General features: G+C 42.2%; 1 protein-coding gene across 6 annotated transcripts in view; it reads left to right on the top strand.

Moving 5' to 3' along the window:
• Positions 1-2,749: 2,749 nt before the first annotated feature.
• The window catches only part of LOC147140089 (VPS10 domain-containing receptor SorCS3-like), a 61,531-nt gene continuing 40,026 nt past the window's right edge, over positions 2,750-24,254 (top strand). For 4 of the 6 annotated variants that reach the window (XM_086044905.1, XM_086044904.1, XM_086044903.1 and 1 more), the window contains exons 1-2: positions 2,750-3,402; positions 22,049-22,116. In XM_086044905.1, the coding sequence (XP_085901031.1) occupies positions 2,941-3,402; positions 22,049-22,116 (530 nt within the window). In that variant the 5' untranslated portion in view covers positions 2,750-2,940. The other 2 variants (XM_086044906.1, XM_086044907.1) reach the window with 2 other exon arrangements.

The raw sequence follows: 24,254 nt of genomic DNA, 5'->3' as shown, positions 1-24,254 counted from the left end.
TGGTACATCATAAGAAAATGAAGACGCTAATCTAAAATGTATACCCCACCAGTCTCTAGGAAGGTGGACTTTTATGAATGGACTCACAATAGACCCCTTACTGCTGAAGCCAGAGGGCAGCCATCTTACGTTGCCACTGGAAAATTTCTGTTATTCCTTCACTGAAAAAAGAGTGGCAACATAAGATGGCGGCCAGCAGCTTCGCTTCACCCAACGGCGAGTAAACGGCATTGTTCGACCATTCGTATTCATTAAAGCCGTGATTGGTCGTTATCTGAGCCCAGAGCATCTGTGATGTCATTTTCGGTCGACAGGAGTGACAAAATGGCCGCCGCCTGAGATGGCTGAAAACGGGTGGATTTTGCTAACACAATATTAATCAGAATGCTGTGTTTCAACTAGTGGGCCTGTTGGGAACATAGTCTTGAAAAAAAATGTTTGGTTGACTAAATTTAACAACAACCACAACGTCGGTGAAAAAGTGCTGTACATAAAACACAGAAGACAATAATTAAAACAACAGTAACACTGCAATGAATAAATGCAATATTCCCATTGAAATGAGGTGGAGAGACATTTTTATTTCCTTTTGTTGCACATGTGTAGCTGTTAGTAGGTGAGAGAGGAGCAAGATTGAAGTCTCCATTACGAGGACAGCGGGTTCATAGATGTCCAATTTACATGGGCCCCTTGTTTATCTTCCGTGTCCTGGATTGTTTACTGCAGGCAGCAACCTACTAATAACTCGACTGAGCTCTTGTACAGGATCCCATTAGATTGTGCTGTACTTAATGAAGTGCCCTGCGAGGAGAGAATGGGCTGTGGTCATTCGATGACCTCGGTCAACTAAATCGGCTTCATCACCACTCGTCACAGCAGGATGCTTGGCTGTAGCCTTCGGTCATGACGTGACGTTGACGTTATTTGTCTTAATGTAACTCAATGTCGCGTTACAAGGTCAAAACAGTGACATTTCTCATCCTGCTGTGATACAAGCGTGCGCTTGTTATGCTTGACGCACACACATCCGTCTCTCACGGATGGCTGATGCAAACTTATGATTTCCATAAATTGATATTCTTGTTTTTCATAAGAGGACTCATTTCTTTCAGGATCCTCTTTGGTTGAATTTCATGGGACGTAATTATGAAAAGATGACTTTGATTGCTTTTATACAAATTGTTAAGAGTTTCTGAAGTGCCCGGCATTTTGTGTTATTTTCTCACAAGCGACTGCCGGGCTGAACCGAAACACCATTATGTCAAAGGCAAAAGCTAAGCAGAGCTGCAGTGTTGTTGGAAACCGAGCATTAGAAGCTTTTGTCAATATGAGCCACACACAAATTGACGAGAGTAAGTCGGCAGGGTACACGCATACTTTGTGTAGGGAGCAAGACAGCGCATCCAGTCTGATGCGCACGTAAACAATCATGGTGGACGCTTGAGCGCAAATGGCATGCTATTAAACTTGAGGTCTCCGCCAGGCATGGTGCGGTAGCTTGCTGGTATACAAAGAAGCACTCGTTTTAGCCAAAACTAATCATTCCTCCACATTAATTGGTCTCAGTAAAAACAACCCGAAATGTTTATTTGATACAGTGGCAATGCTAACGCTACAGCAGCTGACCTCCAATAACTCCCCCCATTCTGCTCACGATTTCATGCATTGTTTTGTTAACTCTGAAGATTCAGCTCATCAGGGATGAGATTAAGGATACCGTTCTTAAAACTCCGTCAAATTACGTGCTTACTGATAATGGGGGCATTATGGCTGAAAATTGTCTGACAGCCCTCTTTCATTTTATAAAAAGTATATCTTGAAAGCCAAACAAAACTGGTTAGAACGGCAAAACAGACAACTTGCCTGCTTGACCCGCTTCCTGGCAAATACCTTAAATAATTGTTTACAATCCCAGGATCTTCCATCTTAAATATTATTAATTTATCACTCTCCTCGGGCACTGTACCAGCAGCTTTTAAGACCGCTGTTATTCGACTTAAGTGATGGAGGGGGCGGGGGTTGTGCTAGTGGTAGTTTGTCAAAGTTGTTAGTCGGAAGCACTAACGGAAGTCCGTTTAAAATGATAGGCCAACCGGCCTATAGTCGATTACTATTTGGTCCGGCCGGACAAAATGGCGGTTAGACGGACGGTGGAAGGGTTTACCCCAGCTGTAAAGGCGATAAACCGACTGCAAATTTTTCATAAAATGCCCAGCTCTGTGTAGCACCCCTGACTTTGGAAGCAGGGGTATAGAGGTAGTGGGTCCACTTCATGTGTTGGGACAATCTGGAGTTTTTTTCCCCCCCTGAATACATAACGCCGGTACATGCCGTGAGCACACCATGATGTCGCAATGTCTCCCCATGGACGAGATGGTGCCCGGGGTTCAACGCTCTTGTTTCCGGGGACTTCCCAAGTCCCGGGGGCTTTGTGGTATAGCGGTTTAATTCATTTAAATAAAAAGTAGATGAGTCTCACCAGGAATGCAGGTGGAGAAGCACACAGCTCTGCGCTTCAAGCCACAACAATGCCACGTAACAATTTTGCAACCAAGTACACTGGAGTGATTTCTAAGTTTAGTGACAGCTTCAAACGATCCTGTCACCACACTGAAAATGGAACCGTTTCACCAATGATTTGCTGTGTTTTTACCCTCACGCATGCCCTCCCCTCGTCGCATCCATGCAAGGATGCACTAATGCAGCATCGAGGCTTCCTGCGGGCGCTCACTCTCCCTCCATCAGCGCGCCCGCTCGACGCGCAGCAGCACCTCCCCAACCGCTCCGTCACTTTGGCCAAAGTCCTGGATTCCACACAGCGGTTGCCTCCCGCCCTCCACCCCCGCCGAATGGCTGTGTTTTCTCCGTTTACGCGCGCAGACGCGAACGTGAATATTTGACAAGTTGCGACTGACTCCCCGAGTGGAACAATCGAGCACAATGGGACTGCGGTCGTGTGGCACTTTTTCTCTTTTCTTTGCCCTGCTCTTGCACGCCTTTCGCGCCAAGTTTGGGGTGCAAGCGGGAATAAGTTCTGCAGCGGACAGGAGGTTTTACCGGCCGGAGTCTCGCGTTGGCCGGGACAAAGCGTACGCGGGAGTCTCGATCCAACTTTTGGACGCTTACTCCGAGTCAAAGTGGCGTGAAAAGACAAGGCTTGGCACCGAGCCGCCGAAAACGGAGCCAATCGGAGAAAAGGCATTGTCGGAGATAAAACATGTGCTTAAAAGGAGCGTTCAAGGGGTTCCCGGCTACAGAACCGAATACCGGCGCGCGGGCGAGGAAGCCAAAGGGTCTTACCCGAGGCAAAGTGATCCCCACCTGGACACCTCCACCTTTGCTCTGTCGGGAGATTCTGCACACAACCAGGCGATGGTGCTCTGGTCCGGACACAACAGCAGCGTGAGTTTCCTCTTTGCACTCACTTGACTGCCATGCTTATTAAATCCCATCCGGAATTGAACATTTTTAACATTTTTGCCCGTACTGGAATTTTTACGCACGGACGTCACTGTGCGTAAAAGCTCGTTCGGCTCCAAAATATTGCTACATTTCTGTCCAATACTGTCTGGAAAAGGAGCAACACGTGTTGTTTTGTTGTACAAGCTGCACCATTTAGTGCATTTGCTCACAAAACGGTGATAAATGTGTGCGCAATGCGCGGCTGTGCGAAATGGAAATCGGTTTCGCTGCCAAACTGCCGTGTTATTATCATCTATTCCAACGTAACGTGACTTTAAAATGTCCATTTAACCCCGCTGGAGAATTTATGACACCAGAGTTATGGGATGGCAGGTGTTTGGGAGGCAATCACACTCTATCAATTATGCATGGGAACAATCAAGCAGCATCTCACACTGTAACTCCAATCAAGATGAGAAAGTTTGACCTTTGGGGCAGAATTAATCTTACTCGAGACGTGAATCTCACTCAGTTGATAGCCCAGCCCCTTCTTGTACTCTTAGTAACTGCCTGTCGTCTTTTTAGAGGTGTGTGGTAATCCTACAGAAAGGTCTTTAAAAAGTACTTGTACAAATGGAAAGGAGCTCCTCTTCTTTTATTTTTTTCCTCAAGTAATCGCCAAAGCTCATTGGGCACAATTGTGCGTGGCAGCAACATTAATCAGGGGCCACATCTGAATATATTGTTGTCCTCGAAATGGTAAAAATAGCACTACATGATCCCCAAAATGCAAATATGACTTCACAGGATTGAGATATTCTTTCAAGCAACGCTTGTATTCAGTTTTGATGCATTATTTCCCGTCAATAAATCCTAAAATGCACCTGATATGATCTGATTTGTGGGCGACCGACGCCGTGAAATATGTGGCCGCCATGAGACGTCTTGAGCAAAGATGGCCTTTTTGTACTGTGGGACACTGTTCACTGGATCATCACTGATGGGCTTGTCACTCTCTCCGCACATAATTTTAGATTTATACACTCGGAACCCTTCCCGCAGTCCCAAAAGTGCTCCCGAGGCTGCGGTGAGAAAATTGATGGCATTTTATGACTAGATGTTGGAGCTCGGGCGACATCCGATGTAAATGACTGATAATATTTCCAATCTAAGGGGGGACATTTGAAGGAAAATGACTTCATTGCGGTGGTCCGCGCTCTACTTTGGAGGGAGTTTGCTTCAGATGTGAGCAAAGCTGTAATAGCTCACAGCGGGTGGGGGTAAAGAAATGACAATGTAATGGAGAAAGAGGCTCAGATTTGATGCCAATCAGCGTGCGGATCGGACTTTCGAGTAGCGTTTGATTTCTGAGATTGTCTGAAACGTGAAGGCACTCCGACTTTAATTGCATTGATCCAGGCCTGATTGGGAGAATTCAGGAACTTCCCCGTGACTTCACGCTTAACTGCTTGTACCACGTCTTAAGTAGGCTTCCATGTCTGTACCATAACGTACAGTTTCACTAATGGACTCCATTGGGCTAATTATGCGACCACAAGGTAACTTTTTGGACCTTTTGCAGGTCAGAAATAGCACATGTGCTTATACCAAGTGTTTTTATTATTGTTATTATTATAATCCTTAGATTCTATCATATAATATACTTTGAGACCACCAGCTTGTGCGCAGGCTCTGTTGGAATTGTTTATATATAATAGCCTGTTGGCAACCCTCCAATATTTGCAAGTGGGTAAATCCTGAATAAAAATGTACTAAGAATACTATGGAAAAAAAACACAATTCGTTCTCGGTCTTCTCGAATAAAAAAACGTGTGTGTGGGTGTCCATGGCCTTTTACGACTCCCAAACCTGCCCATTTGTACTAAACGTGAAAAATAAGTAAACAAGCGGCAATATTACCTTCCAGTCCATATGCAGCAATTTCCACAAAGAAATTCAGATTATTTGGGGACGTAGGAAAGAAACGCCTTCTGAATAAATAAAGATGGCGCCTATAGACCGGACATAGGTCTGCCATCTAGTGGTGAATGGTGGTATTACAACTTTAAACTAGTCAACCACTTTATCCTCACGGTTCGGCACCCATGGATATGTATATTCTCCCATTTCTTTCTTTTCATCTTTTTTTTTTTTTTTTTGGTAAATTGTTATTATTTTTCATTTTTTTCCAGGGGGGGGGGGGGCGGATTTCCCACTCAGAGTGTGGCCGCATGTTGCCCATTCCTGGGATAAATCATCATGGCCATCCCATCTGTGTGTGTGTATGCTGACAACATGGTCTGGAGATTTATATCACGATGTGAGCTCATGTGTGCCGTTAAATGTGTCACAAAAAAAAAAAAAAAAAAAGAAAAGGCGCCACTTGGCTGCAGATTTCTTGCTGCTTGAATCAATATTTCAATCATCCGCCCCGCGTCGATGCTCAGGAGCGATGATATGACTGCGCGGATTTTTTTTTTTTTTTTTTTTTTTTTTTAAGCACATCAGCACATGTGGCTCTTCGGGGACCTCGCTGACCCTCCTCATCAACGCCCCCCAACTCCCCCCCCCCTCACACCAGCTGAGAGTCAGGTGATCAACATGTTATCGGCATGTGAGTAAATTGCCGGTTCTGATGGGACTTGGCCGCTGTTGGCCCTGGAAAGACAGCTGAGCAAAGTGGGGACGCCGCGATGCAGATAAGCAGCGAGCCTTATTGATAGCCCTGCCCTCTCCTCTCCCTTGCTTCTGTTGCCGCAATTATACTTTTTTGTTGCACTAAAGAATGTCCACGTATCTTTGTGACGGAGGGTCTTTAGTTGCCGCGTGCGGCGAAATGTCTCGTTTTGTCCAAAGGTGACACGAGTCAAAGCAATCTGTCAGATCTGTCGTCTCTTCCCTCTCCTCTTCCGGGAGCCCAGATGAGACGTTTTTCGGGTGGCGGCGACGTGAGCATACCTAATCAGAGCGAGGCGGTTATTTGTTGCATGTAATCACGTTCTTATGAATAGACAATAAAAGAAGGTGGTGAAATGGCACGGCACTGGAGGACACCTGTGTTTAAAGCCGCTTCATTAGACAGACGGCCCATTCCGTTTAACGCGGAGGGCCTGCTTGCATGGAGGCTCTTTGATCCGTAAAATCAAATGGAAGGCGCTCCCAATTCGCACAGGCGTTTGGTCAGAGTTTTGGGTGAGTTACATGGATGATGAAAAGTGCATTGAACGCCACTGTGTTCGATCACAGCTGAGGGATTTTGTTTCTCCCTTTTACCTTCTCATCTTATTGGACATCAACTGTATTTTTTTTTTTTTGCTATTAATTCAGTCAAATGTGTTAATTTTATCACCACTTTTACACGGCCTTGACCTGAAACTATTTAGGATCCTGAATAGTTGTTAGAAATCAGTGAGGAGCACTTTTAATCTTTCAACATTCCACTCCTGTGGTATCCTGTATTGGAAAATTGCATTTGTGATTGTCATCATCGTGGGTGGGCGGGGGGTATCTCACTTCATATCTGACAATGTGAGCTACACCTGCACAAGCTAATGAGATCCAACACAAGAGATGAAAATAATGTGTCTTCTTTCAAAGTTAACAATGCTCAGTTTATGGACAGTGTAAAGAGAAGAACTCATTTAACAAAATGCCGCAGGCACATGACAATGCATTTCACAACAAGCGACCGTTGGACAGATATAATTAGTAAATATTCCTCAAGAAAGCGGCTGCAAGCTGTTCACTGTCACTCCCAGATGAAGTTTACTGTCAAACTAAACATAAAACAAAAAGGATTGTGTATTTAAAATAACCGTATAGCCTCCGCGACATAGGCATACGGGCTAGCAATTAGCATCTATGTGGCAGTGATGTTACTAGAGCTCTTCACCAATCAGTGTTGACTCGAATTGAGTTGCGAATTGGCCACTGAAAACAAACGCTGAATCCGAATTTTTGCATTCGCGTCGGAACCTGTGGACACTCGGAAATAGTTGCGTGTGTTTGGGAATAGTTTGCCAGGTTTATGAGCATTAAATTCAACGGTTAAGCAGTTAGTCACTAAAGGCAGGCTAGGCGGTGCAGCAACATGTTTGTCATGGTTATTTCACTGCTGGCCTATCACACTGGAGCAGAGACGACAGTTTAGCTTAGGGCTAGCTAGCTAGTACGACATGATACAGATAGCTAGCTAGCAAGAAAAACTTCCCTGGCACAGAGTGAGTCTCCAATCCAAGTAAAATGATGAATTCATACAATTAGCACGGTGAGCTAGCGGTTAGCACGTCTGCTTCACAGTTGAGAGGTTCTTGGTTTGAATCGCAGGACTCTAAATTGATAAGCAAAGAAAAAAAGAGGGCCGGAGTTAGGATTCCAACCCGGATCCTCACAGCTGCGAGGCCGACATGCTAACCATTAGGTCGTCACGCTTTACTACAGTAAAATAATAACGAAAAACAAATAGCACAGTATCAAGCTTTTGAACGGTGCTCGCTGATTAAGGAGCTGAGGGTCACACACAAGTCTCATCACATGTCAGACTGTAAAAAAAAAAAAAAAAGATAGCTATAAAGATCCGTTTAACTGCTGCGTGCTGTGATGGCTCCCCACAGGTTTGTCATCACAGGTGACACCGCTGACATTACACGCGGCCGTTTGGCACATTGTCATCAAGGCTATTGATTGTAGTCGGCTCAAGTTCCTAACCGTTCTGAATATTCAAGTCTGCCAACTGGTGGGAATGAAAAGCACCCTTGTGACATATTTAAATAAAATGTAAATAATTTAACAGTTTTTGACACATTTTATTTTTTTGCTGCAATTCACTGGACATTGTGCTGCTCCTTCTGTTGTGCGCCTTGGCCACTAGGGACAGTATAATGCAACCATAGGAATATACTGCATATGGAGTTGGTCACAATTCTTCATTAAGACAGTAATACCAATCTTCGCAGAGGATAAAGAATATTCGGCTGCAAGTATTGTCATATTATCTGTCTACATGTGCTCTACCATTTATTATATACCAGTTATTTTAATCATCGATTAAAGTGTTGATTATTTCGTCGATAAATCCATGAATCGGTTAACATGTTTTCATTTCCATCCCTTTATTCAAAAACAGGACATTAATATTTCTAATTGACAGTGCAGAAAATGCACAACATAAATAAATGATGATTCAGTTACTGGTTGCATCTGTAATATGTTGGGAAATATGCAAAAAATGTTGATGATTGTTTACCAAAGGAAAAGCAAATGTTTTATTTTGATTGAAAATTTTTGACAACTTTGGACAATTTTATATGAAAAAATAGGCATCCAAATGATTCATCGATTATCAAAAGTAACGACTGATTTAATTATGGATTAATTCATCATTGCACTTCAAATCACAATTGTTCATCAAGTTTGGGAAAGCATCTGTACAGTTGAACCCACCGCTATTCTCAGAGATAAGGGTCGGCTGGGTCGCCCCGCGATGAAAAAATTATTGAAAAAATGCAGATAAACTGCTAAAAAGCACAAAAAACTGGGGTTGAAAATATAAGATTTTTTTTTACATTTTTAAATATCGAAAAAAATAAGCGAACAGATGAATCTGTCGGTGCCGAACTGCAAGTATGCAAGTATACATTTTATTCTACCACTTTTTAAAAACATGCCAACACTTTAATGCGACATGTAACTTTAAATTAAAACCAATGGATTATCATTTTAGACTTAATAACGATAATGAAGCAAAAATAATCAAATTTACCCAAGAAATGAAAATTCACCAACGGCTAATTGAATATATATCCCTTATCGTGTATAATGTCATTTGCCTAACTTAATGAAGACTTGGGCGTGCATTGCCCCCTGGTGGTTGGCTGACTACTGGTTGACTGAGTGCATGATTATTTCCAGCAGCGCTCGCATTTTAAATGTAAAAAAAAAATCGACAACAATCAGCTGCCAAATTCGTAATTACAATTAATATTTGATTACCGGTAACCATCCAGCCATAGTCTCCAGGTGTTTTCATTTTCTTTTTTAGTGGTTCTGATGCATTCCAGTGCCTCCTCTTGGTGTTAGCACATCACACGTGTTCATTAATCCAGCCGCTGTCAAGCCTCGAGGGGCCTCGCTGCCCACTGCTGTGATTGTAAGCCGTTGATGGAAACGGCGTCCCCGAGTTGGAGGGTCGCTGCAGGTGTCCGCATCCAGGAATACGCCACCATTTCTCTGCCATTGCCCAGACAAATGGCTGCGTTTTACCTTGATGACGCTCTATTCGGGTTTACATTGACCCTGCCTTGCCCCCACCCCACCGACGTCCGTCTAGAAATAATTGAAAGAACTCCCGTTTTATTATGATCCTCAAAGCACATGCACGCGGTCCCTTTTTTCATGAATCATTTGTGCTTGGGGAACGCGTGCATGCATCTCGTCAGCATCGTCTGCACTACCCCAAAGTGCATATCAAGGTCTACCTTCAATTTGATACTCACTGCTTGATTTGCTTCCGCCTCTGCGCGCACACTCCCAACTTGCACGCTTGTGTTTCAATTAATTAATCAAAGCCGCAAAGTGGGCGCAGAAGCCGATTTGACAGGTTTGCATGTGATTAATTAGTTTAATAACGATTGCGGGGTGGTCGGCGGTAACTCTGTGATTAGGTTGTGAAAACAAATGTATGCGTTATTTTGATTGGCAAACTTGTGGGTTTGAAAGTCACATCAGGAGATGACTTCATTAACGCTTGACGTGTGCTTCGCCGCCATGCTGGATTTACACTCCAGGGCCCAATCCCACTTTAATGAATTTCTTCGGACTGTATAAATAACCCATGTACATTTCAATTGACACGTACATAACAGTAAAACTCTTTGTTGGGGGCGATACGTTCTTTATAGACCCACCGACAAATTAAAAAAAACAACTATTTAAAAAAAAATAGTTTTACTCCTCCCATGTGCTCTAATCACATCTTAATTTATTCAAAACACACTTAGACCTATTAAAAGAAACTTTTTAAAGTTCTTGCCTGCTTTGCGACTATTGAACTTTGTAAAAGTGACACCTAAAACAAGAGAATTCAACATTGTATATTTCAACATCAAAATATTCAACTAAACCATGTCAAAACAGAAGTCCTTAATGCTAACGTAAAATGTGAAACAACCCAGATGGATTGAAGTTCATTAGCATACATGTTATGGTAATTAAACCTTCAATTTAAACTTGACTGTATAGTGTAGCCCCACATATTTTGAAATATGTTTCTTTTTATTTCTGCTTTTATGTTTGTTTTGGTGGGTGGGAGCAGCACTCAATTTTCATGGAAAACGTTGATTGGAGGTTTATTTATATTTGATTAAAATGAGGTTTCCTGCCACATTACACTACTGGCCAAGGGCTGCAATTATTTTTCCTTTTGAATGATTGCCACACCTCTAATGTCGCATATTTAGGCCATATTTAATTGACTATGCATTTGTTATCTTTTTAACGTGTTTGTGTGTGTGTGTGTGTGTGTGTGTGTGTGTGTTATTTGGGCAAACAGGTTTGTGTAATATTTTGTATTTCGATGACATCAAGCAAGTACTGATCTGTCTGTTTAGGCTGCAGTCAAAGTGGCAAGTATCCAACACTTATCAGATTTTTAGCCACATTTAGACACGGCCTGATTCCGATATGAAGATATTCCGATTCAGATATGACGCTGATCTGAATTTTTGTGACTTGAGAGCAAAAAAAATTAAATAAAATAAAATCAGATTGCCGTCATTTTCTCTTTGCAGTGTAAATCCAACCCAAGTGACTCTACAGTGTGTGATTTGCATCTTCCGTAATGTTTAAGCATGGCTCGTGGCTCTGGTACACAAAATTTCGCCATGCTGAAAATAACAATTCCAGGGGAGAAAAAAAAAAAAAAATTCATATGCAACAACAAGATGACCTAAAGTGACACAACAAGGCTGCGGCGAAATCGATGAGGATGATGATGATGGAGAGCTTCCAAACACACAGTGACATATAGGAAAAAAAAACACACACATATAAAAAGTTCACTCAATAGCTTTTCTCGGCGCAAATCCTATAAAATGACGGGCCGCTTCTGCTTTGAGAAGCAAAAAAAAAAAAAAAAGTTATAGCCCAAATGAGTGTTCATAAAGGACGGAATGAATATGGATCCAAGGTTATTGAGATATGATGACAAATTGTAAATCAAAACCTTTGTTGGCGAACAACATGACAGACACATTAGCCTGATGAATGATTATTTGGGGTAAATGCGAGTCTTCATCAACTGGGATATGACACGAATAAATACCTTATTTAAATACCGTAACATATCAAACCGTATTGAGCTTCACACATACAGTGATTTAAAGTCTTGGTATGCAGTGGAACCTTCAAAGATGAACCAAGTTGAAACAAAAAACGTTAACTCTTCAGACAATGTTTTTGTGTTGTACAACAAAATTTCATTTTGAAGTAAAAAGCACTCTCCCTTTGAAGGCTGACATGTACGTGATAAAGCAGTTTATGTGTGGCACGGATCATCTTGAGGTTTTGCGCACTCCTCTGGTCATTTTCATGCTAGTAGTTAGCCATAATGCTATAAGCTACATGCTATTTACGTTAGCGTCTGTTGTGAAAAAAATCCTCACTGCATTTTAAATTGATATTTAATTCAGTTGCTTTCGCTGTTTCCCGTTCTGTAGTTATCGTGAGAGATGCGCCGATTTGAACTTTTTGGGGTACTTGTGTTTGAGTAGTCACGGTACTTAAAACACAAACATTTCCTGAACAAGTTTCACTCAAATAAATCACTTTTTAGGGTAATAATGTAGAACCGTCTTGCCACGCATTTCACTTGAATGCAGCATGTAATAAAAGGCATTTATGTGGTGTCTTATTCCGAACACAAGGGGGCACTATGTATATTGATTACATACATAAAAGATGAAGAAGAATCCAACATATATATATAAACAAGTAGGAATATGTTACCTCTGTGTGATAACTACAAAAAAAAGTGAATCTCCGTCGCAGCACAAGCAGAGCAACTGGTATCGGTGTTGTTGTATCGGTACACCGAGTTATCATCACACCTCATTTAGCTGGGATCTTTTTGCAGTGGCTTTAAAAAAGAAAAAAAAAAAAGACAAAGAAAAAAGTAAAAACAGATCAACTTTGCTTAGGTCTGGTGTGACATCACACAAACTGCAGTTCAACTTCCAGGTTTCCGTTTAACTTCAGAGGCATGTTTGGGCAGATGGCTTTGGCTGAACGCCAAAATTGTTCCGCTTCATGTCATGAAATAATAAAACATTGGATTGTACATCTGTAAAATATGAATACTCTAAATGCGTGTTGACGTGTCAAGTGCACTTTCCAGTGATTTGTTATTCCTGAAAGTGTCTGCTTTGTGGGGTCGCAATTTGATTTGTGCAATTATGATTGGTATACACGACTATAAAGGTTATTATATTTCTTTAATCCATCCGCCAGGGAGATTAGTTTTTCATGTATCTTTTTTATTTGTAACTTCCTCTCTCCCTCTCTTCTTTGAGATATTCTCAAATAAATCAACCTGGACTTTTAATGAGTCGGAGTTCTACTGTATTATGCTCCCATTCCATTTTGGATGAGGATCCACACACACTGACTGATGAAACGCGTCGCAGTTGATACGATTTGATTTGCGCAAAATGTCAAACCAAGTGTAAACTGACATCCAAACGGAATTCCAATCACACATTTGGTTCACTTCTTAAAGCTCAAAGTATGATTGTGTTCTTCAAATGAGCCAAAAATGTGTTTTTTTTCCCTTTTTTTTGTTGTTTTTTTTTACCCTCGAACTGTCATTGATAATCTCTGGAAAAAAAAAAAAACTCGGACCCTCCAGAGCCTTGTTTTAGTCGTCTGGCTGCAGACTGATGCAATTGCGTGCTTCTCTGCCGTTGCATTCATGTAATTAGCCAAATGAAATGCCACGGTGAAAGCAACAAAATAAATTAGGAGAAAAAAGTAGGTCAGCGTCTCTTAAAACAATTGCAACACACACCACCTCTCATAATTCAAAAGTAATGTGACCACCACCTTGTGAACTCAAGTGCTAAAACATTTGGAAGCGCCAAATGCGATCTTCATAAAACAACACAGTAAACAAACACTGTCACTGGACTAAACCAGATTACAACTTCATGTTGGTTAACCTTCTTTTTTTTTTTTTTTCCCAGTCACGCCTGTTCTCTCTTTACATAATGCATATATACGAGCCAGGAAAAACACAAACCAAATCCATTTGGCTTCAGCTCAGAGGCCTTTCAAAGTTCCCCGTGAAGAGTTTTGACTGAGTTCTATTGAATGTCTCCAAAATGCTAAGCAGTTTGTACCTAGAAATAGAAATAAGCCCTTGTAATGCTACTGTCGGGAAAGTCACAATAATGAGTTGCATCGTCATCTTGATCGGGAAACTGTAACCAGGTGTCTTTGTGACATATGTGTCATTCCTCCTCTAAAGTACAGATAAGGGTCAACAGTTGTAGAAGACCTTAGATACACGATTTCCTGTCTAGTAAATTGGCCCGTTCAAGAGAGTGGCTACATACTGCTTGGCTAATGGCGAGGAGCGATTTTGTTACCATGAGGACTAGGAGTGGCTGCGCTTAGAGCCCCCGAATCTGGGAACCGAGCCCTGACAAGACAGCATGAATTCTATTTTCTCATTGTGGAGGCGCCACTTCATCAGCTAGCAACCAAATTATACTACACCGCGGTGTCACGTGCGTACAATCACGTACACGACAGTATGTGCCACTTACTCCGGTCAGCAGCAAATTTCAATCAGAGATGGCTTTATTTATTTATTTTTTTTATGCTGATTTCAGAAGTGTCTTTACTTTTTTTCGAGCACATCAGATTTTTGAGATATTGTCATTTTTTGTTTCTAAGCATAAAAGCGAAAGCTTGCACCACGCGGATTTTACCACGCGTAATAACTTATAGATATGACATTTTAGAAAAACAAATTCCACCTGTTGCTGAGCCTTAATTGATAAATTTACTAAATATCTTACTATATTAACTCATTATCTGCCATTGACGGATTAACTTGTTTTTTCACATTCCAGCCATTCAATCCCAGGAATTAATTTCTATTTTTTTCAAATCTTTTCAAACGTTAGGGTAAAAGAGGGTCTGAAAATGTCCGGCAGTGAATGAGTTAAAAGCAAACCCTGTTCGCTAACGGTAATCGGCGTTTCCGACAAAACGCAACGCAGCTCTGCTTACCTTGTGGCGTTTATGTAACGCGTCACTTGAAAGTGCTTCTGGAGCTTCGCTCAGCCCCGCCTCCAAGTCTCTGGCGAAACTCAGTGTTTCGGCGTTTACAGCAAGCGGGTTAACTTATGCGTCATCTTTTTTTTTTTTCGGCTCACACTTTCAAACTACGACGGTAGAAAAGAAAGCCGAAAAGCCTCATTCAAGCCATTCCCATTTTTTTTCCCCTAAATATCTCCGCCTTCTCTGTCACATGACATCGGTGACATCATAAATAGAATCTTCAGCTTTTTGCCGTATTGAATGGGCTTGCCTTCAAATTTGTTCGTTTTTTTTTTTTTTCCTTCAAACGTGTCTTTTCCTACAAATGTCGTAAAAGCCACTCAAACATCGTCGAGCATTGTGTCCATTAAACCTAATTCCTCGCCGTTCGTCCCAAAGCTTCCTTTAAGGGAACCAGGCAACGCAATCACATTGTTTAATGGCAGACAGCGGTTTTATTGTCTGTTGTTGTTTTTGCAGCTTTGGATTGCCACAATGGAGCTGCATTTGAAGTAAAACCCTCTTACATTGGGACCATTTCATTAATTTTACCCCCTGCTTCCCAACATAATGGACTGAATTGATTGCTGAAACCTCTCAAGCTCAAAACCTCTGCGCTCACGAATCACGAGGACGAGCAAACGGACGCGCAGCAGACGACGCGTCGTCTCCCGGGACTCTTGCGAGGCTTCGTTTGATGAAAAAAAAGAAGAAAAAAAAAAGACGGCTCACCGCTGTATGTCTTCAACCTGGAAAAGTACAAACAATCAATTTGGTCCAATTAGCCTCCCTTCGATCAGGCTATTTTTCTTGAAGGATGTTTGTTTGGTGGGGGGGGCCGTTCCGACGCCGCGGTTCGATTCCTCCTGACGTTTGCAGAGCATCTCGATTTCCTCCGTCAAGGTTTAATGAAATCTATGCAAATGGGTTGATTTGGAACGTTGGGCGACTTCCTGCGATGTTCTTCATGTGTGGAAAAATGATGTTAATGAGCTGAGTTTACTTGATAGCCAGCGGTTGTCAAAATTACCTACTGCTCCTTGCGACTTGACGGCTCGAGCAACAAAAAGCGCCAAGAGGCGAGTGAAAGGTAAGGTCTGCCAGCTTGCAGTGTCTGATAATGGACACAAACGCATTCCGGCTCTCTGGGAATCTGCATTATTTAGATGCCGCCATTCCTTAAATTAGTTATTTATCTTTATTTGATTTCTTGGTCTAAAAACCTTCACAGCGTTCCTATTCAGAGCAATAACGATGGAGAGTTGATAACAGGTATCAGAATAAGTTAAGTTGGGAGCGTTCCTCGAGTGGCTTTATTACCGAAGGAAATTAACATCCTCCTCACTTGGTCGAGCCGCAAACTCCAAAATGGGGTACACACACACACACCCATAATCTGGTGTAATTTGATTAAATTCTTCATATTTTTTTGCAAACTGCCCTGTGGGCTGCGGAGACAGATTTGTCGTCCCAGATCTGGTGGGAAAACAATCTGGGACTACAATAGGAAATGTTTGTTATGAAATGTTTCATACTCGTCGTGTTGCGGGGGCACCTTTAGCGAGACTTCCCTCCCCCCAACCACTTCATCCAACTCTTCTGGGGGAATGATGGGCCAGCTAGAGACAGTCTCTCCGGCGAGTCCTGGTTCATTCTCTTGGGCCTTGTCCGGGTGGGACGTGCCCAGAACACCTCCCTAGCGAGACGTCCAGGAGGCGTCCTAACCAGATGCCCGAGCCACTTCATCTGGCTCCTCTCGATGCAGAGGAGCAGTGGCTGACAAAGCTCCTTGCCCGGACACCCAGTGGAGGAAACTAGTTTGGGCCGCTTGTGTCCGGGATCTTTCCATGACTTTGGTAGAGGGTTAATCTTGGTCTCGAGAAAGGCCAACGTATGGAGAAAGAAATCCAAAACACACAAGCTCCTCTGTAAATCATAATGGAGGCGATGTCATGCTTCTGGAACGGACTCACTAGTCCTGATTAATGATGTAACTCATGATGGAAGGAGCAGAATTCATTCTGAAGTCTACAAAACTAATTGTGAGTAGCTTCATGATGCAACAAGACAATGACCCAAAAACCGCTGAAAACACAACAAAGGACCTGATCGGGGAGAAAGTGCAAGGTCTTAGACTGGCCAAGTCAATCACCGGACCATAACCCAATAAGGCATGCATTTTACCTCCTGCAGTGGAGTCTGAAGGAAGAAACCCCCAGAAACAAACAAGAACTGAAAGAGGCTGAGGTAAAGGCCCGGAAAAGCTTTTCAAAGTGAACTTAATGGGTCCAAAACTTTTGCTCAATTGAAAAGTGGCTGCTTTCAAAACAAACGGTGCTCTGTACTGAGTCCTTTAACACATTTGGATGAACCATGAAATAAAAGCTGGATTTCTGATTTTGTCCCATATTCACCTTTTGATCTGAAACCTCAAAAGTCGTCAATATACAACAAAAACAAAAGGAATTGACCTTGCCGTTTCAGTACTATTGGAAGGGGAATGTATCTCTATCTCTACAATTTTCCAAAAACATAACATTGCTGTTGCCGGCTATTTCTTCCTCTCCTGTTTGGACACGGTAGTTCGGATTCTTATAGGGGCAAACAAATGTCTTCTTGTGGTTCCGTCGTGGTTTTTTATCTTGACTGCCTCTCGAACCTGCTGTGATGGATAGAGATGCACGTTTGAATCCAGTCATGTTTAATTCAGTCCGGTCTCCGCCGCCTTAACTAACCTGCAGTCAGCTGACAAGCGAAGGCGACTTTGGTTTGGTTGGAGCTTACGACGTTTGCACATTGACACCGTAAGAGTTACTTGTTAGTTGTCTGTTTTTTGTTTTTTTTAGAGGAGGGAACAAGTTGAAGAAGGTTCCCCTCCGGAGATTCTCGCATGGAATGTTTATAGTCTGCGCTGTCATATCCATATACAGTACTGTACAAAAGCTTATGAGTATTCATGAGAATGTAAATGCTGTGAACTTTTGCAGACGCCACCAAAGGTAAATAAGTAACGGATGCATGTTTTGATAGCGAAGAAGCTTGCATCAATCACTCATATCAACACGGGTGGGGGGTGCGAGTGGGCGTCCCCTGGAAATTAATTTACAATCTCGAGTTGTCGCCTCCGGTTCGGTCGGAAAACCCTGTGGCGTCGACATGAAAGCGGAGGCATTGCTCACAACATACTTGCTGCTTGCAAAAAGGGGCAAAGCACAATCAGAAGGTGTTCTCTTGTATTTTTTTTCCTCAACTGGCCAATTAGCCAGAAATGATATTTGAAGGGGGTCCTTAATGAAGCTCTACTTAGTGGGGGCCGGGGGTGGTTGAGTTAGCAACAGGTTTTGAGGTGAGTTATTAGAGAAAGTGCACCAACATTTTATTAATAGCAAGCGGTATGTAGAATATGAATCATAGCTAAATTGCGGGCCGTGTAGGAAAAAAGGGGCGTTGAGATGCCTCTCACGTCCCACCGAAAGCACTTTAAAAATTTGAGCGTTTCTGTTTTGAAAGAACAAAAAAAAGTGGATTGATGTTGGATGTTTTTTTTTTTTTTTTCTTTTCCGAAAGATTTGATTTGGTCCAGCAGTCATTGTGGTGCAGTGCATGAGCTGCCTCAATGCTGGCATGTTTATGTAAGATCGCTCGGATGAGCGGCTGCGACATGCTTGTTGCCATGGAGGCTTTCAGCCCGCGGGGGTCAAAGTGCACATGACTTTGACAGGCTTTTCATGTTTTTTTTTTTTCTGCGTGCGTGTGTGTGTGTGTGTGTGTGTATTCCTCATTGGAATTGTGATGCAAGAAAGAAAAGCTGGCAAAGAAAGGGAAAAGAGGCAGACCAGAATAGAAGATTTGGATAAACGGATGACTTAAAACCAACTCCTTGGAGGGTGCATGTGGAGCCCATCTGAAGAAATGATTGGTTGACTTTCCCGGGGCAAAAGCTCCCTTTGCGCACATCAATAATACATAAACATGAATAAATACGCTGCTTTTGCCCTCGCAGGGTTCTTACTTAATTTCATGTTTGCAAGTGAGCAACGAGACGCATAGAAATGCTATTTACCTTGAAGCCTTTGGAATTATACCGGAAGCCATTTTGGGCTTGTTTGTCCCCCTTTATTTACATAAAAAGCCAGGCCGTCACAAAAACACGTAGCATTTTGCCACTAATTCGGCTTCATTTGTCGTGTTATTTTGTCGCACTCGTGATGTGCCCCACTTCCATTTGCATATATATTAGAGGCTCCCTATTGACTGCGTCCACAGTTATGGAGCCTATCAATAACAGTGAAGTGAAGATGTGGGAACAGTCTCCAGTGATGTACTCTTGATGTATCCACTCAGGGACAAATCACACAAACAGTCATCTGCCTCACTAGTCTGTCGGTCTCCGAGGTAGCTTTTTGTTGACCCAATTCAAAGGGTCGCCTCTTGTTAATGAGCCAGAAGCACAAGCATGATGGCAGAAAGTAAGGCTGAACGATTTTGAAAAGAAGTGTTTTTCCCTATACTGTATTGTGACTGCGATTTAATATGCAATATTTTTTTCCCGCTTCCCATGGTTGTTGTTTTTTTTTTTTTTCAAGCAGTAATTTAAGTTGTATTAAAGTAAATGATATTCATTTAAATGTTTGGGTATTAAATTAGGGTTATGTTGAAGGCAAATAAACCATGAATTAATATGAAAGAGTTTATTTATCTACTTCAATTGGAAAAAATAACTTCACAAGATTCTACCAAACAAGTGTGGCGTAAACTTAAGTCAGTAAATCATAAGTAAGATACGATTACTGCAATAATCACAAACAAACCAGTAGGCCCACTCATGAAAAAAATAGATGTAAACCTGTGTGCTGCAATCCTTATGTATGCAGCTCATATAGACTTAGGGCTAGACGATTAATCGAAATTTAAATTAGGATTTTGATTGTGGCTTTTCTCGATTTTTAGAACGTTATAATCGAAGAAAAAAGATTAATGTACAGAACGGCGCGGTGTTTGACAAGTTCCCGACTTTGTGAACGTACCGTGAACGCACCATGTTGCTTGCGCAGCAAATATCAAGCGCATGTGATTCTGCTGTCTCTGAGCGTGCTTTAAGCTGTTTAATGACACCCTAGTCGAGGTTAACTGTAAAACTAAACACACAACAAAATAATTGCACACATTGTATATTTAAATACAAAACATGCTTCGTTTTTAAAACCTCGCTAGCTAGCGCTAATGCTAACGTCAACTGAGGATCCCATTCAAATCCTAACAGGAAATTAGCATCCACTTCGGGAGTGATATTTCTTCCAAAAACACAAAAACATTGAAGGAACACATGCACACAAGTAATATAACCCTACTCAAACGCACAAATTCTTCCCAGTCTGTGAAAAAAGTTATATAAATGTAATAGAATTCAATCGCAACTTCTTCTGTTTTCATTCTAAGTGTGTACTCCATCTATGCACGGCACCACACTGCCCCTAAGAGGCCAAAACGCGCAGGAGCAGCTGCTATTTGTTTTTGTATGTCATATTGACCTTCTTATATTGACTTCTTATTCACCTTCTCCTTGCGATTTTAAGGCATATTTCGACAACCTTTTGCATACCAAAAAAATGCATTCTGCAACATTGCAATGTCCATTTGAATTCGTTTTAATTGTTCAGCCCCAGAAGCGAGAAACAGTGAGAGGGCAGTCTTTTGTCATGACAAGCTATTGTTACATTCTTCAACCAACTTTGCGCAACTTTCCATTAAATCCTCGTAATCCAAAGCTATAAACGTAACCGTCAATTAATTTGTTGGCATCCCTTTGCCGCTCTTGGATCAAATCAATTCCGCATTAACTTCAGCTGGCCGCAACGAGGAGACAAACGATCAACAGATCTTTCCTCTTTGTATCGCTTTTCTCAAAGTGGCCATTTAGGCCTGACATCACAGCCGTTTAACCAAGTCTTTACACCAAATTGATTCCGACTCGGGCCCTCGGACCTGGCAGAGATGATGCATTTAGTTATGCAAATACTTATCTGTCTTTGTGATTGGTTAATTAACCCGTAATGCGGCTAGTCCCGGCCGAGCGCACGGGCTGTGTTTGAAGGCTGCGTGGCGGGTCAATTGGGTTTTTAACGTCTTCAAAGGCGTCTTAAAGACACGTCTTTTGTTCCGCTGCTTTTTTTTTTTTTTTTCAGCTTTAATGAGTCGTTCGGCAGGTCCCGCAAGGTTAATGTGTTTAAACTAACTGTAATTGAGCTTCTGACCCATCTTCCAGGCTTTATGAAATTTAGTCCTGATATGCCATGTTTCTCCTCCTTGATTGTTATTCCAACTCCATCCTTCCCTCCAGCCTCTCTGTCCTCATCCCCCCCCCCCCATCCCTCCACCCCTCCAGGCCTCAACTACTTCCTAGGCTGAGTTATGATGGTCTTTTATAATACCATTGGAGTGACAATAATGTGTTTGCAAACCATTTCACTTCGCCCTCTGTGCATTGGCAGCCTTTTATGGGCCACAATTCCGGGTCCCCAGAAACGCATTGTCCAGAGAACATGCACAGACTGGACGGCCTCCAATTAGCCAAATGCATCTCGTTCGGCTAACTGACAAAAGTGTATGAAAAAGCAACGCCGAGCCATTTCCAGTTTTCACTGAACAATTATGTTTTGCGCAGACTGTTTTCGCTGTCATTCCAAATGAGGCACACACACACACACACACACACACACACACACGGACGCACACGCACACAAACGTCTCGCATAGATTCTGTTAACGTGCCAGCAGGCTGACGTTGAGTCACAACATGAGCATGCCTTGTCATTGGAATACACTTGGAAATGACGCTCATTAGGAAAGGCGTGTGGCAAGACTTGTTAGTTGGAGCAGGTTTGCAAAAGTTGTGAGAAAATGAGTTTAAATTAAGGGGGCGGCCATTTTGTCACTTCTGTCGACTGAAAATGACATCACAGTTGCTCAGCAAACGACCAATCACGGCTGACCTGTTTTCTGAAGCTGAGCCGTGATTGGTCGTTATCTGAGCCCTGAGCATCCGTGATGTCATTTTCAGTCGACAGAAGTGACAAAATGGCCGCCCCCTGAGATGGCTAAAAACACCAGTTACTTGTGTGCAACTGCTAAATGTAAATGGTGAGAGTACATAAAGGTAAACACAATCGGCATTTGGCTGATTATTCTGGCCGATGTTTCAAGGGCGACAACCGTCCGGTTTAGTCGGTCGACTCCTACTCATGAACACGTGGTGTACTTTCCCTAAGAAATTGAAACGTAGTCAATCTTCCCTCCTATCTAATGAAACGATGCTCTTGCGTTGCAGGTGATCCTCATCCTGACTAAGCTGTACGACTTCAACCTGGGCGCCGTTACCGAGAGCTCTCTGTGGAGGTACGTTGCTATGAATGGCATCGATGCGCAGAGAGCTGATGGCGCACCGCTGCCTCTAATTCGATAAACATGCAAACGCACAAAGCTAAGGAAAATATATTCATAGATAGGTGCGCCATCCGGCGTGATTTATTGCGCGCACGCGCTTGCCAGAGGAAGACGAATGAAGATACATTGGAAGCCCGTATGACGTATGTTTTAATAAAGCACCCACTGGGAAGCTAACCCGCTGTACGGTAGATTTTTCAGGCATCTTTAGGTGACTATTTATTTTTCGGATGATTTTTTTTTTTAGTTTTTCTCCTTACATTTTACAACTGTTATCTGTACTCTCTGGTTCCTATTCTGTCAAAATAGGCTTGTTACCTTTTTCAAACTCCACGGATGGCGACACAAGGTAAAAAAAAAAAAAAGACGTAAATAAAAGAAAGGTAAAGTCAACCGCGGTGATCTTGATTGATTGAGGTCTTGGGGTCCCACTGTAGAATGCAGGGGGGGGGGGGGGCGTATGGCAGAGACATGGAGAAACGTGATACAGGGAGAGAGGCAAGATATTTCTCCATCCATGTGCTAATTTAAGAGAATGTTTTTATGTCGGCTGCAAGAATGATTTGTAGCAACGTTCTTGTGCCTTCTTTCAGCATAAAAAAAAAAACAGCTTCTGGTGTTCAAAAATTCTGCAATTAAATTTTTTTCAGTTGTTATCATTTGCTAATTTAGCTTTTTTTGTGTTAACAAAGATATGGCAACACGTTGTTTTGCTAGCATCAAAGTTGAACCAACTCTAAGTCATTTAAAAAAAAATACAAATGAAAAAACATTCATTTTTAGTTTGTACATAAGTATATTTTAAAGTCTTTACTATTACACTATTTTTACTTTTACTTAAAGTGGAAGTCAACGCAAACATTTTCTTTACAAGAATATGTTCTATGCAAGCCCACTAGTTGAAACAGGGCATTCTGGATTAATATTGCATTTCTGGAATAAGTGTTAATCCACTCGTTTTTAGCCGTCTCTGGGGGCGGCCATTTTGTCTTCTGTCAACTAAAAATGACAACACAACTGCTCACAACGACCCATCACGGCGTAGATTCAGAAAACAGGTCAGCCTGAATTACATTTCTATTTCCAGTGGCTGTGTGAAAGATGAATAGCGATGAAGTAACAAATCTTGTTAAAACAATACTTTTGTTTTTTTGGTTATTTTGGGGCTTCTGCCGTGACACCAGTAATAGCGTGTAGACGTTCGAATCAACTTCCGTCCTTATAGCGAAAGGAGGAAGTGAGTATGCTGTAAAGCAATTCAGGACATTTGTATTTTTTTGTGCGCCAAGGTTGCTCCCATCCTCCTCAAAGTTGCTTAGTGTCAGTAAAAATGATACAGAACCAACCCCCTACACCCCCCCAGGGCATGGCAAAAGTCCCATTCAACTACATGTAAGTCAATATTTCATCAAAAGAGTGACGAAAAAATGTTTTTAAAGTCGAATTCTTGCCCAGTGCTGCTTTAATGTCGGAACCCTGTCAATGGTTCTACTTTTTTACACCAGTATCAGTACTTTGCCACCTTTGCCTATTCCCCGCAAACAAAACACGGCAACACTCAAAGCTCTGATAGACACCTGGTACTCTCTGCAGTTGAGTAAATAAACTACTTGAAGTATCGGGAGCTGTCAGGAGTCGTAAGTGTCCAAAAATGGGGTGCGCGTGAAGCAGCTGCAGTAGCAGCAGATGGATGGCAGCAGAGTTTTTGTCCATTTGCACATTTACTTTGCTAGCGGGACTGACAAAAAAAAAAAAAAAATGTCTGCTCAACAGTGTGACCGCCTTGCCTGCTGCTACCGGCACCTCTCGCACGTCTGCCTACGCACACGCGCAACACACACACACAAACGAAAACATTCTTTTCCTTTCAGTCATGCAAGCGCAACATCGCTGGAGTGACCGTGACAGTTCAATTATAAAATGAGTTGCTTTAAACACCAAGGTTTGGGATTGTGAGTAGAAAATGGTGAAAAAAAAAAAAAAAAAGAAAAAAAAAACACGTCTCGATATTCGAGCAAACAAAGTCAAATATGTTACTTAAATATGGAAGCCGTGCACTCACCGGCCACATCATTAGGTACACCCGCACA

This window comes from Filicampus tigris, chromosome 11, assembly GCF_054856515.1.
Source record: "Filicampus tigris isolate MCC_2025a chromosome 11, RoL_Ftig_1.0, whole genome shotgun sequence".
In the NCBI taxonomy this organism is placed as follows: Eukaryota; Metazoa; Chordata; class Actinopteri; order Syngnathiformes; family Syngnathidae; genus Filicampus; species Filicampus tigris.
Note: the sequence above shows the minus strand (reverse complement) of the source record. Positions and strands in the feature narration are given on the sequence as shown.